The sequence below is a fragment of the Stegastes partitus genome, unplaced genomic scaffold (genome assembly GCF_000690725.1).
Source record: "Stegastes partitus isolate 25-593 unplaced genomic scaffold, Stegastes_partitus-1.0.2 Scaffold1041, whole genome shotgun sequence".
Classification (NCBI taxonomy): domain Eukaryota; kingdom Metazoa; phylum Chordata; class Actinopteri; family Pomacentridae; genus Stegastes; species Stegastes partitus.
In genome coordinates, this window is record NW_007578772.1 from 193147 (window position 1) to 207288 (window position 14142).

The 14142-nt window shown below is 44.2% G+C and overlaps 1 protein-coding gene across 1 annotated transcript in view; it reads right to left on the reverse strand.

Annotated features, from left to right (window-relative positions):
- Positions 1-1888: 1888 nt before the first annotated feature.
- Positions 1889-14142, reverse strand: part of tanc2a (tetratricopeptide repeat, ankyrin repeat and coiled-coil containing 2a) — a 58186-nt gene continuing 45932 nt past the window's right edge. The window contains exons 20-29 of the mRNA XM_008295376.1: positions 11025-11216; positions 10842-10935; positions 9179-9312; positions 8976-9099; positions 7890-8065; positions 7500-7632; positions 7077-7168; positions 6854-6988; positions 6590-6690; positions 1889-5763 (exon numbers count right to left, since the gene is read on the reverse strand). Of these exons, the coding sequence (XP_008293598.1) occupies positions 3870-5763; positions 6590-6690; positions 6854-6988; positions 7077-7168; positions 7500-7632; positions 7890-8065; positions 8976-9099; positions 9179-9312; positions 10842-10935; positions 11025-11216 (3075 nt within the window). The 3' untranslated portion in view covers positions 1889-3869. The remainder of the gene's footprint in view (positions 5764-6589; positions 6691-6853; positions 6989-7076; positions 7169-7499; positions 7633-7889; positions 8066-8975; positions 9100-9178; positions 9313-10841; positions 10936-11024; positions 11217-14142) is intronic.

Here is a 14142-nt window from a genome sequence, read left to right on the forward strand (position 1 = left end):
TAAGAAGTGAGAACATTAGATTGGCATTTGGATATGTAACCACCAAATAGTTTTGCTTACTCTCTGTCGCCCTCAAGAGGCAAAATAAAGCCAAAGTAATGCAGCTTTAATCTCTCAGTACATTAAGTGAATCCGTCTCCTGCGGCGACGTGAAAGAGTTCATCCATCGTTCTTGGCGGGTCGCATCACAAAAACACAGAGATAGACTTACACAGCTGTGTTTCATTCAGCTTTATTCCTCTTTGTAACTTTAAAGTCAGCAGTCAGTAAGTTCACATGAGCTGATTCAAAACACATTCATGTTGTTTTAAATGTTTAATAATGATGTCCTTCGTATTGTGGTAACCGTCCTGGGTTTTAAATATTAACTTATCTTACACACAGTGGAAAGAAAAAAAAAAAAGCCCCACAGTAACCCCCCACCGACAGGGAACACACTGACCCAGCTGTGTTCCAACGTTTTGTTTTAAAAGTCCTCAGCAGGTGGAGGGCAAACAAAATTTTTTTAAAAAGATCCTACACGTACAGCACAACACACTGTTTTACTGGCAGACTACACGTCTCCCATCCGGCTCATGAAACATTTAGAGAAACACCGATGGACTATGACAACTTGTTTCCACCCTTTGTCACTTGAATCCTCTTTTTTTTAGTCTTGAACATCCAATCGACTCGCTAATAACGTCTTTTCCAACAGAATCAATTTCCACTTCCTGCAGCTGCACCGTGAAAATGGGTATTCAGACATCTTCTCACAGCTGGAAACTCCTGAGCAGTAAGAAATAAGGGCAGTGGTCGGAGAAACTGTACCGCGACAGAGAGGTCAGAGGTCGTAGGTTCCATCAGCACACCGGCAACTCTGAAACCAAGATGCCGATTCACCGGAAAAACATAAGAAAATGTACAAAAACAGGCATTCGTGTGCATAAAATACATTTTAAAAACCAAAAACTTTGTCCTACTTTCTGAACACCATCTGTAAGTCTGAAAAATCTACCTTGGAATTGACTGTGAGCTAACCTCCTCCCCTTTCACAATAATGCTAACCTGTTGAAAAGTGAAACAATTTGTGGGCGAACATTTTGAATCCGGAGCAGCTGGTGATCCTTTTAGAGGACATTTAAACAAAGAAACAGCATTGCTCTTGTTATTTCATTCTAATTACAGCCTAACTGATGTCTTGGTTGGCGAATATTACTGGACAGTATTGGAGCTAAGCCCTGTATGAGCGAAGTGCAGCGCATGTAGCAGAGAACAGGACACAGCTAAGACGATGGCGGTCAAGTGGCGTCTTCATGGCAAGTTGTCAAGTAGTTTGTGAAAAACATTGCTGGTAGGTTAATAACAATCAACTTTTGACAATTACACTCATAATTTTCCCTTTTTTAGCACGTGGCCGACAGTGGAATTTTTTATACTCCCTAAATATCCGTATGGACCCAAAAATCTTGTCAATCAGTTACTTCTAACACAACAGCTTTTACTTTTTTAGCTGACAGTATATTTACAACTACTTTTAATGTTTTTTCAAAAAAGTTATTTTCACTTTTAGCATTTCAAACTTTTCGGGCGACAACAAAATAATATGTTTGGAAAGTAATGCTATCTTGGCTAACGACTCAGGCTATGGTTGCTAAAGTTGTTCGAACTCTGACGGCATTCCGGACTGGTTTCGAGGGTATGGGAAGTACTACACAGTGATAATAATATAATGGTAATATTTTTAACATGTAGCACAATAAACTAATGTAGTTAGCTAATGATAAGCCTTCTGGGCCTCTGCTCTTTTCCCGCTGTGGCTAGTTAGCTAGGTAAGCTAACAACTGTTTAATCGCTTTCACTCTTAGCTTTGGAAAAGCTTGAAAAAAAAATACAACCGCATCCAACGTCTTTGAATGCAAATCATCGATCTTGCTATAATTTAATGCACACCAATTCGTTATGACAGAAATACAATACGCTGCATGCTATGCTAAACAGTTACGGATCAGAGGAGACGATTAGCAAACAGTCAATTAGCATATTTGCTGACAGTAGGAGAAGCCAATAGTTAGCTCAGGGCCATGTAAGCACTATATGTTCAATGGAATGAGCGTGAGGAACCCTGTTATGTCAGTTAAGATCGCTGTGGTTTGCATAAATTAGGACGATTAGGACTACAGAATACAAAAGACCTTCATAGAAAAACAGAAAATTCTACTAGAAGTGGAAAAAATCCCCAAAATGTTTAAAGGCATTTTTACAGGCTGTTCACTACAGATCGATGCCGTTGTACCCATGCAGAAAAAGACGCCACCAAAAATTGAGCTTTGCTCTAAAGTTCCAGTTTCTATCTTCAGACTGTAAAACCTCCCAAAATAAAAACATGAAGGCAAATCCAAACGGAATATACAGTTTTAAGAAGAAAAAAAAAAACAAATAAAAAAAACAAAACAATATTTGTACAGTTTAATACATACATAACTTAAAAAAGATAAATATCACCTATTTTTTGTTTTATGTACAACAAGTCAGTGCTTATTCAATGACAGCATTGTCGTAGTTTCTCAAACTCCGCTCACTGTGTCATTTAAGCGCTTCAAACTTGAAGTGTGAATCTTTATTAAAGGCGTCGGCAGCAGGCAAGGTAATAGTGGTGCTTTTGTCTGACCGGATACCACCATATGGACTTGAACTTCAGTTTGAAAATGTACTTTAAGCCAGAGGTGAACAGTAAAGGGAAGGAAGGATTTGAGTTCTTTGTGTATGTATTTTGGATGTTCTCCAGTCTACTTCTTCCTGCTTGTGCTTTGTTTCAAAAGCTGCCTGCTGATTCAGACCCTCATACATTTTCCTTCTTCCCCTTGACGTTGCTTCTTTTCTTTGTCTCCAGCTGGTTAACTGCCAGAGCCTTCCTTTACGGCCAGTTTGGTCCATGTTGTACTTACAGGACAGGTGACACATTAAAGGAAAAATCAAAACAAAGCCTTCTAATATCGTTGGGCTACCACTTGCTGCCAAAACAACGTCAATGCACCTTGGCGCTGATTCCCAAATTCTCTGGAACGCTACTGGAGGGATAAACACCATTTTTTTTCAAAAGATACTCTCACATTTGGTGTTTTGAAGATGGTGGTGGAGAGTGCCGTCTAACAAAGTCTTCCCTATGTATTCAACTGACTAGAGATCTGTGATGATCACATCACTTCCATTCTCATCCAACCATTCAGCGACCCTTCGTATGGATGAGCGCTATCATCCCAGAAGAGACGACTCCCATCAGAAAGTGAAACATCAGTCAGTTGAGCAGGCTTTGTGACTAAAGCTCCTGCCATCTGTGCCCCAACGATGAACCCTTATTCAAAGTCACTTAGACATTTTCCTCTTGCCAGCCAGGCTAGCTGTACAAAATGAGAACCAGTTGGGCACGTCACTATTTTTATACATCTCACGTAGCATAATTTAATGTTGATTACCCAACTGTACCATCTGCATTCATTATGTTTCTCCACTCATCAGATATTTCCTTCAATTTCCTGTCTGTATATGCTGAAGTTCTTCTGGATAATAAAGGAGTCAGTATGCTTCAGATTAAGTGCTTGTCATTCCAACACCGACAATATGGCGAGCACTTCATGCTGCAATCGACCAGGTGTTCTCTACAGCTCTCACTTATCTTCAGTCACTTCTTGATGTACTTGTAAGTGCAACAACCTTCAAGGTTAGACTCAAAGTGTGCACTGTTATCCCCATTTGAACTATCACCATAGAAACTAGTTTGTTTCAGGCATAGTAGAGCTTTAGTCAGTCCACAGATCTGATGAATCTTGGAATATACAGGCACACTAAGTTCTTTTCAATCACATTCCTTTAATCTTCCTCGGTTATCTTTACACATTCGACTCTACAAAGGGTCTTTTTGGTTTGACAGGGGAGGTAGGACCAGTCCGTCTCTCGGTCGGTCTGTCAGAGCAGCTGTGGATCACCGGCAGCGTTCGGGCCACCTTTACGTCCAGGTAGGAGGGGTTCTGACTGGCAACATGGACCGAGCCTTCCCCCTGACGAATGTTACCAGGCACCACTTCGTAGTAGTCGAGCTGGTTGTCGTGGAGGAGATTACCGTTATGGGCATTGTTGTTGCTGCGGTTGTGGTAGGCGATGGACGACGGCTGGGGTGGGGCAAAGCCTCCCTGGTTGGTGGGGTTCTTGCTGGGCGAGGTGACTACCGTGTCCACTGACGACACCGCCCAGGAGCGAGAGGGGCTGAGGCAGGAAGCTGAACTGGAAGGAGCCTGTTGCTGATACTGCTGGTTTACCCTCGCTGTCTTATCGATTACACCCATAAAAGGAGTGTTCCTAGATGAGCGCCCCGCCTCTCCAGGGTATGTACCGCCTCCTGCCATGCATATGTCTGACTGAGGAGACGAGATCAGAAAGAGATCATCATGATAAGCTGTCACGCCTCCCACAGAGGCCAGTTCTGAAGACGGATCCATGTGCTGGGCGGAGGCTGAGGTCCTGAAGCCTGATCCATGGCTAGGTGACGGCCCGCTAGCAAGGCTGCCGCTGCTGGAGGAGAAACGGACGCTGACGCTTTGGGAGTGGATAAGAGGTCTCGGGGGAGCAGATGAGGAGGTCGGGTGGGCGCTAAGCGGGCGTCGAAGCATGCCCTGATGGTGGTACTGATAATCGTGCGATGACTGAAGCCTATCAGCAGGCCCCATTGCTGACTCTGTAACTTCCATGGGGTAGTAGGCTGCTTTGGACTGGTTGCGGCTGAACTGACGGGCCTGGCCGAAACGATTAACTCCTGCCCTCTCTGCTTCTGCCCCTCTCCCATAGGCAGTTGTAGGTCTCACTTGACAAACCAGGTCAACGTCAACATCATCTAGTGAGTATGAAGCTCCAGAGCTCAAACCAGCCTGGACCTGCAGGCTAGACCTGACATCTAGGGGGCTTGGGCAGAAGCCTTCTCCAAGCTCTGCTAGTTCTTGGGGCAGATGGGCAAACTGGGAGTAAGCAGAACTTCCTACAACCATGCTGGAGTGGGCAGAGGAACTGGGTTGGTTGGTTCTGACAACCTGAACTTTAGCTGGTTGAAGCCACTGCCCTTGGACAGGGTTCGGCCTCTGGAAGGACCTCTGGTTGGCCAAATGGTGGAGCTGCTGCACTCCCTGGTTTTGGTCTGAGGGATGGACAGCTGAGATGGACTGTGGATGGTGATGCAGACCTCCACTTCCTGGCATATTTTCAGACATTGGGCTGGCTCGCTGCTGATGCTGCATTGGGGAAGGAGGAGGACTGAAGTGGTGATAGGAGGTGGAGGAGGGAGGAGGAGGTGCAGAGTGACTGGGAGAAGAGAGGGAGGCTGAGTGAGTAGGACTGGGAAGGTGATGATACAGGTGAGTGGGGGAGATGGAGGATGGCGACGGCCCCCCAGACCGGCAGCGCGTGTCAAGACTTTGAACCACAGGTTGAGGGTGAAAGGAGGAGTCTTGCCTGAGACTCATTTCCTCCTCGTTCTCCTCTTCCTCCTCTTCCTCAGTAAGGCCCTCCCTGTCCTGTACCTGCAGACATCCTGAATCTCTGCTCCTGGCCTCGCTGATGGACACGGCTACGTTTTGTTGATAAACGAGATGAGCTGAAGGAGGGGGAGACTCTTGTTGTTGTTGTGCAGCCTGCCGGCACTCTTCCTTGACTCGAGCCAGCAGGCGCTGGATCTCCCGGTTGGATGGGCACAGGCGGCTGGCCTCAATCAGGTCCTCCAGGGCTGCATGGAATTGTCTGAATGGTGAGAGAACAACAGCAAAGACAGAGAGGATACTTTAGAAGATGACGTAAACAGAATGTCTGTTGCCCAAAGGAACTGACGCAACTTTACCGATAATCTTGTGCAGCACAGCACACGCAGTGACTACAGTAGGATGCTAAATTGCAGGTGGTTGTGGCGATAACAGAGCAGACCACCTCTGACAACAGACGCAACAGACATTCAAGCACCCACATCACAGTCACAGATTGTCATTTGTCCAATTTGTTGGTTGCCAAGCTTCAAGCCTTCGTTGAACTGAACACCCCCCTGTCAGCGGGAAGGTAGTCAAGTTCCCTGTTTGCCATTTAGTAGATATTATGTCCTGTTAATAACTGGTATAGCCAGTACCAGACTTGGTGGTAATTAAACACTAATTTGGACCTATGAAACTACCAAAACAGAAATGTTCAAGGCTTTCCCATCATCCTTTCTTCCCAGCATGCCCATTGTAGTGTCAATAACAACAAATACTACGACTGTGGAGGACCTGGAGCTGCCAAAGTCCCAAAAGATGATGAAAGAAAATTACATTTTTGGGTAGTAAGTGTATAGCAACATGTATGTTGTTGCCACTGCACACCACCTACTGGCTAACCTATATAAACCACATTATAATGGTCTGATGGTCTCAGCACACTCTTAAAAACATCACACATCCTTTCATCTGGCGCTTCCAGCTGGATATCAACATACATAATTGCCTACTAGATTAATATAAAATAGAAGGAGCACTTGTTGAATCGGTTCTGGTTATATTTGTCCCATTCAGCTACTCTTCCTTATGACACCACGGTTTACCTGCGGCTGCGTTTGGCGCGGGCTCTGGCATAAAAGGCTTCATAGGATTTGGCTTTCAGCTCCAGAGCCTTGGTAGCAAACTCCTCAGCAAGAATAAAGTCCTGCATGAACAAAAAAAAACAAGAATTAACGAAGGTACATCAAGACTGCAGACAAGATACTGTGAGAGGTGAGCTTTATTTCAAAATAAAACGACAAACACAACTTTCTTGGCCTGAAACTAAAGCACATCGTGGTTTGTTTGTGTTCGACACGAGGACTCACGTTCATCTTGCGGCGGCAGCGTGACAGGTTGAGCAGCACACACACTCTCAGCTGTCGGAACGTCTTTAGCTCGTCTCCTGGAAACTTCTGGAGCGCCGACTGATACGAGTGAGCAGCTTCCCTCACTTTACCTTGCTAGAAATACACAGAGAGAATGTTTACGATGTCATTTAGTTGTCTGGTTAATATGTGATTACGTTTAGTCTGTGCCTGAGTGTGTTACCTTGTACAGTCTGTCTCCTTCTTGGATCAGTTTACTGAGCAGAACCATTAAGATATCTGGTTTAGAGGTTGCCATGGCCCAGGTTGCTGGTCCTACACACAAACACACAGGTCAGTGGATATGTTCATGTTTGACTGAAATGAAAGTAGTTAAGAAGCAGGTAATTTGCTCTTGGTTTGGACAGCACCAAACTATCTAAACCAAGAACAAATATGAGACTTAATCCTATCAGTATGATAATATGATGCTCTGTGGCCTTGTGGTGAAGCTTCATGCTGTACAACAACAACAGCTGTGGTTTGATTCTAGCCGGGACATTTCTTGAATGTCTCGTGGTCGTCCCATCTCCAACTCTGACATTACCGTTAAATCAAACAAAAACAACAGAATGGTAGGAATAGCACGACTCCGTTGTGTTTCTACCTATCTTGGCTCCCTTTCTGAGCAGAGCGATGACCGCTGAAGTGTTCCTGCAGCCAACTGCTCGGTCCAGAGGACGCATCCCGCTGCAGTCCACGTGCTCCACAGACGCACCGTGATCCACCAGGAATTGCACCTACCACGGACAAGGACACAAATACGAGCTACATTTAGCACGTTTAACTGACATAGAAGGCTTTTATTTTCAAGATTTCTGCTCTAGCAGGTGCATCACCAGCTTCCTTCACTTTTGTCATAAATAAATAACCTATTAGAGCTCACAAAAGGGCACTACATCACAGTGTCCTTGGTGGTCTCTGCGTGGCAGGTAAGGGAGAAACACTTTCTCTAAAATATGGCAGATGCTGTCACAAATACATCTCTTTTACGCACCACTTCTGGGTCGCCGCAGAAGGCAGCCAGGTCCAGAGGTGTCCGCCCGCTGCGATCAGCGTGAGTTGTGGTCGCGCCCCTCTCCACCAGCTCTCTGACCAATGGGAGCTGGCCTTTGAGGCACGCCCAGCTCAGCGCCGTCAAACCTTCTCTGTCGTTCTGCTCCAGAGAGGCTCCTAAGAAACAGAGAGAGGCGTCTCAGTGTACATCAGGGTCAAAGATTGCTGGAATCAGAGGAAGACTTTATCAAAGAGGAAGCCGGTTGGATTTCAAATAACAGGGTGGAGATTACCTGTAGAGCATGTTGGCATGGCAAATCCATTATAATGTACTGTATCTCAACAGCGTCTATTCACATCAGTTCAACAATAGACTCGTGTTATTGTTGCCGCTCTCCTGCTGAGGATCCGACGTGCAAATCCACATTTCAGACCCAATAATCACATCAATGAGCTTCAGTGAAAGTCAAACAAAAACAACACTTCTGCAGTACGCCGATCGATTTAGCGACAGACAAATAATCAAGGACAAAAATCATTATAATCGCACTTCAGAAAAGTAAAAAATATCGTTAAATAAATGCAAGAACTGCAAGAGAAAAATAAACGATCATAGACACTGAGCATATTGTGTAATCTCACATCTGACTCTTCAGGTTAGCAGCAAATTAGCGAAGAAAATCTTTAGTTCTAATCCATCATCTAAACTGTGAAGCTAACTCAAATCTCTCAATCCATAACCTAAGTGATAATATCAATCTGTGGTGGACCTTTATGCACACACCCCTCAACTAAATAACCAATTGTTTTGCTACACTAGCTAGACAACATGGAGGACGTGTTAGGATGGCATTAACAGCTGATTTAAACACAGAAAACTGGGAGACTTTTTTTTTTTTTTAGTAAAATAGAAATGCCGGTCTCTAGGTTTCTCTAGTTTAAGAAAGATGGTGGCCATCATTTGTGGATTTATAGAGTTTCAATATTTATTTCATGTGGTAAATACAAAAAGAAACTTAGCTGGATGATTATAATGTGTAATTGTACTGTTGCGGCCACTGCTGTTCCTGGTGAGGTGGGTGGTTACCGTGATCGAGCAGCAGCTGGGCGGTGGTCATGTGTCCCTCTGAGGCCGCCGCCATCAGAGCTGTCCGACCCTGCTGGTCGACCATGTTCACCTCCACCCCGTGATTCAGCAGCAACTCCACCACCTGACACGTAAGGAGACACAAACTGAGGATATCTGCAGCAGGAATCATGCGATCGCGTGTCCGTTTGTGTCCGTCCTACCTGCCAGTGGCCTCGTTTCACGGCACTGAAGAGCGGCGCCACTCCCTGCCTGTTGCCTTGCTCAACAGCAGCCCCCTGGTCCAGCAGCAGCCTGCAGACAGACAACCTGCCACGTCCTGCTGCTGCTGTCAGAGCTGACAAAGACAGACACACATACAGAGAAGACATGCTGAGTAAATGTCAACAGTGTCAAACAGCAATCAGTGGTTCCAAAATGTTTCCTGGGTCAGCTACCTGAACACTGGCACACCTGCTTATTAATGCAATTAGCCAATCATCTGGCAGCAGTGCAGCCAAATGTGTCAAAACTCATCGGGCAGCGTTTTGTTATTTTGCAGGGCGATGATTTTAAAAACATACGGCCAAAGCAACAAAAGAGCTTTATGAGGTTTACAAGTGGAACACACTCAACCAGCCAAGTCGATTACATCAATCTGACTGAGCTGCAGCCAGCTGGATTTATTTGTGAACCCGGTAAAGTGCAGGTTTCTCCAGAAGAGGTCAGCAATGTGTAGCACAGCAGCCACTGACTGACCAACCGAGATGTGTTGTCTGTATGAATGAATGCAGCCCAAACAGTAACAAACAGATACAATATTTGTTCATATAAACGACCTCTTAGCCTGATAATGTCACATAAAAACATCCTTTTTTTCCACCATGAACTCTGTGGCTCGATCAGGCTTCTGGTGTAAAAGGCTGTTTTTGTGGGTGAACCCTTGAGAACAATCTAACAAACTGTGACACCACATACGTCTGGAGCGTGACCTCAGGACCGAGAGCATTCAATCTTTGTGGCTGATAGGATCTGTCCTTTCCAACATCAGTGTTTCGCTATAAATTCCCTGTGTGTGATGCTGTTCTGGGGGACACTCTGTCCTTCCCTTTATCTCCTGGTCATCGCTTCTCAGTGCGTTTATCAGACTGTCGCTACACAGAAGGACCGGGAAAGACTGATGCAGCGTGTGTTGTTTTAACAAAGGGATTTTTTTTTTTTACATTTTTGCTCAACAATTTTAGCATGAACATTTTTTTAATTATTGGATTTTATGTTGGAGCCTGCCTTCTCATGCACGACAATGCAAACAGCCCAAGCCTCCAGACTCCCCAAACCCCAACGCAATAGAACAACAACAGGATGCCCACTAATCCTCACAACCCCCAGGACACTCCCAGGGGTCCTGTGTCGATGGCCCATTGGGTCATTATGCAGGTGCTGACTGATTGATGCATTTGTATATAAATACTGACACTGGGATCAAGATCAATAGTATTAATGCAGCATCAACAGTAGTCTGAGCTGCACAAATACTTACAGTGGCAAAGAATAATGTAATACCCATAAACCGTATATAAAAGATGGATGGATGGAAGGATGGAGCCTCTAGGTCTAAAAAGTGCATTTTCTCAAATACCCAGCAGGGGGAAATTCCTCTGGTTGCATAAAAAAGTCAGACTACACAGAAGTCTATGAGAAATAATCCGACTTCTCACTTAATTTTCTAACTCAGTAAACTCTTCCATAAAGACTCATCAGCTACAGGTCTCCTTGAATACAGCACGATGTTGAGAATTATGGCTCCGCTTACGGTGAAACAGACGATAAAACAGGGTAGTTGTTGCTACCCTGTGATTGACAAGTTGCTATTGATGTCCGTAGTACCTGTCTCTCCCCACAGACTGTCGTATATGTTAATCTCAGGTCTCTCCTCTTCTTCCTCATCTTCCTCTGGAAGATCCAGCAGGTATGACATTGTCTGCAAACACAAGCAAACATTCGTTATAGCCACACACATACGTGTGGTAAATGTGTTTTCAGAATTCACTCTATAAAGGTTAGTGTCACCTCCGTGTGGCCCATGCTGGCTGCTGCAATCAGAGCCTGCTGCACCGCCTGGCTCCTGCTCGCCCCTCTCTCACCGCAGCAGGAGGTGCAGCTCCAGTCCGCCCGCCTCAGCAGGAAGCGCAGCACCTCGAGGTGGCCTCGCTGGGCGGCGTGAACCAGCACGCACCGGCCTGAGCTGTCCACATGGCCCACCTGAGTGCACAGGGAGACACAGATTTAGAGTCCACTCCCTTCCTGGGTTAGTGTCACTGTTTAAGAACTGCAGCATTCATATTGTGTAATTCCAAGATTTAGATGGCAAGCTTAATGCAGGAATCAGGAAACAGGTTTATCTGCATTTCAACACAATGTGTTATTATTGTCTGTATTATTGTTTTGTTTTTTTTTTAATAATAGAGATATACATAGGGGTGGTTCTGCCTCTGTACGTGGTTTGCCAGCTGCACAGTGGCAAATAGGAAAGAACTCCAGAGGGTCACCAAAATGGCTGAGAAGGTCACTGGGTGCCCTCCACCTACACTGGAGGACCTTCATGGCTCTTTCTGCCTCAGGAGACTCTCACCACCTGGGACACTTCCTGTTCGAGCTACTGCCGATGGTACAGGGCCATTAGAACCAGGACTAACAGACTGAAGAACAGCTTTTTTCCAACTGCTGTCAGAGCCATAAACGCCTCCTTGTCGCAATAAGTGCAATATATTGTTAATGTACAACTGCCACTACCTCTGTCTAATATCCACTCTGTGCAATAACACTGTGCTTATGATTTAATTTAATCTTTTTCTATAGTTTTTTTATATATATATTTCTTTTGTATTGTATATAATGTTTACAAAGCTTTTATTTATTTATTTATTTTCCACTAAAAGGCCTGCCCCTTACTTTTCGTTGTACTCGTTGCAATGACAATAAAACGAATCTGAATCTGAATCTTGATAAGAAGTGTTGGGGCTCAATCTAAAAATGTTCTGAGAAATGATCATATTTTAGCTGCTGCACATGCTACCGACACTTCAGATCACACTTTCANCTGCTACAAGTGCATTACAGTGCAGAATGCCTGGAGGCCGATCCACTGCACATGTATGAAACGTGTCCTAAAAGGTCATATAACAACAACGGCTACATGTCCTTGGTGTCTGCAGCCATCTCACAGATCAACACGGTTTATCTTGTTTAATTCACACTAAATCAAAGCCGAATAACCAACAGATTATTTCTTACTTACTTACCGTAGTCTTTGCATTGTTGTGAGGTCGCCTGGTTGACACAATGTTAAAGAGGCAGTGGGTAGAAACCTGTAAAGACAAAGAGAGAAACAAAACAAAAAAAGCCACACTTTTGATATACAGCACTTCAGTTCTGCCCTCTTTGTCCCAAAGTCTTCCCCACCAGACAAACATGCAAAGATAGTTTCATTCATTTACTCGGGAATCAACCTACCACATACATCCCACTGCTACTGCAGCATTTGTTGCCGTTGATACTACCTCACATGCTCTGGATCAAAAGCCTTGTGATTGGCTAAAATATCCCATCATGGGCTAAATTTCCTAAAGTCTGGAAATGGATCCAAGGGGAGGTTTGGAAGGCTAGCTTTATCTTGGAGCACCTGCCAAAAAGTTAGTATGGAAAAGACCAGTGATACCGAAACAAAAAAAACTCCTATCCCAGCTTTAATATCGTAAGAAATACATGAACACAACAGTCAGAATGGTGCGACTATGCATGATTACTTTTGATACCCTGAATATATATTGTGTTCTGTAAGCCACTATTTGCTAACGTGTTTTTGCCTATATTGAAATGTTGACAACTCGTTTCCGGCGTACACAAATGGAAAAAACAAACAAAAACAAAGCAAAACTGAAGTCACTTCATGTAGATTTAAAGACATGATGAGGACTTCTCCCACCACTGCTAAAACAAAGCTATAAGAAGTGAGAACATTAGATTGGCATTTGGATATGTAACCACCAAATAGTTTTGCTTACTCTCTGTCGCCCTCAAGAGGCAAAATAAAGCCAAAGTAATGCAGCTTTAACCTCTCTGTACATTAAGTGAATCCGTCTCCTGCGGCGACGTGAAAGAGTTCATCCATCGTTCTTGGCGGGTCGCATCACAAAAACACAGAGATAGACTTACACAGCTGTGTTTCATTCAGCTTTATTCCTCTTTGTAACTTTAAAGTCAGCAGTCAGTAAGTTCACATGAGCTGATTCAAAACACATTCATGTTGTTTTAAATGTTTAATAATGATGTCCTTCGTATTGTGGTAACCGTCCTGGGTTTTAAATATTAACTTATCTTACACACAGTGGAAAGAAAAAAAAAAAAGCCCCACAGTAACCCCCCACCGACAGGGAACACACTGACCCAGCTGTGTTCCAACGTTTTGTTTTAAAAGTCCTCAGCAGGTGGAGGGCAAACAAAATTTTTTTAAAAAGATCCTACACGTACAGCACAACACACTGTTTTACTGGCAGACTACACGTCTCCCATCCGGCTCATGAAACATTTAGAGAAACACCGATGGACTATGACAACTTGTTTCCACCCTTTGTCACTTGAATCCTCTTTTTTTTAGTCTTGAACATCCAATCGACTCGCTAATAACGTCTTTTTCCAACAGAATCAATTTCTACTTCCTGCAGCTGCACCGTGAAAATGGTTATTCAGACATCTTCTCACAGCTGGAAACTCCTGAGCAGTAAGAAATAAGGGCAGTGGTCGGAGAAACTGTACCGCGACAGAGAGGTCAGAGGTCGTAGGTTCCATCAGCACACCGGCAACTCTGAAACCAAGATGCCGATTCACCGGAAAAACATAAGAAAATGTACAAAAACAGGCATTCGTGTGCATAAAATACATTTTAAAAACCAAAAACTTTGTCCTACTTTCTGAACACCATCTGTAAGTCTGAAAAATCTACCTTGGAATTGACTGTGAGCTAACCTCCTCCCCTTTCACAATAATGCTAACCTGTTGAAAAGTGAAACAATTTGTGGGCGAACATTTTGAATCCGGAGCAGCTGGTGATCCTTTTAGAGGACATTTAAACAAAGAAACAGCATTGCTCTTGTTATTTCATTCTAATTACAGCCTAACTGATGTCTTG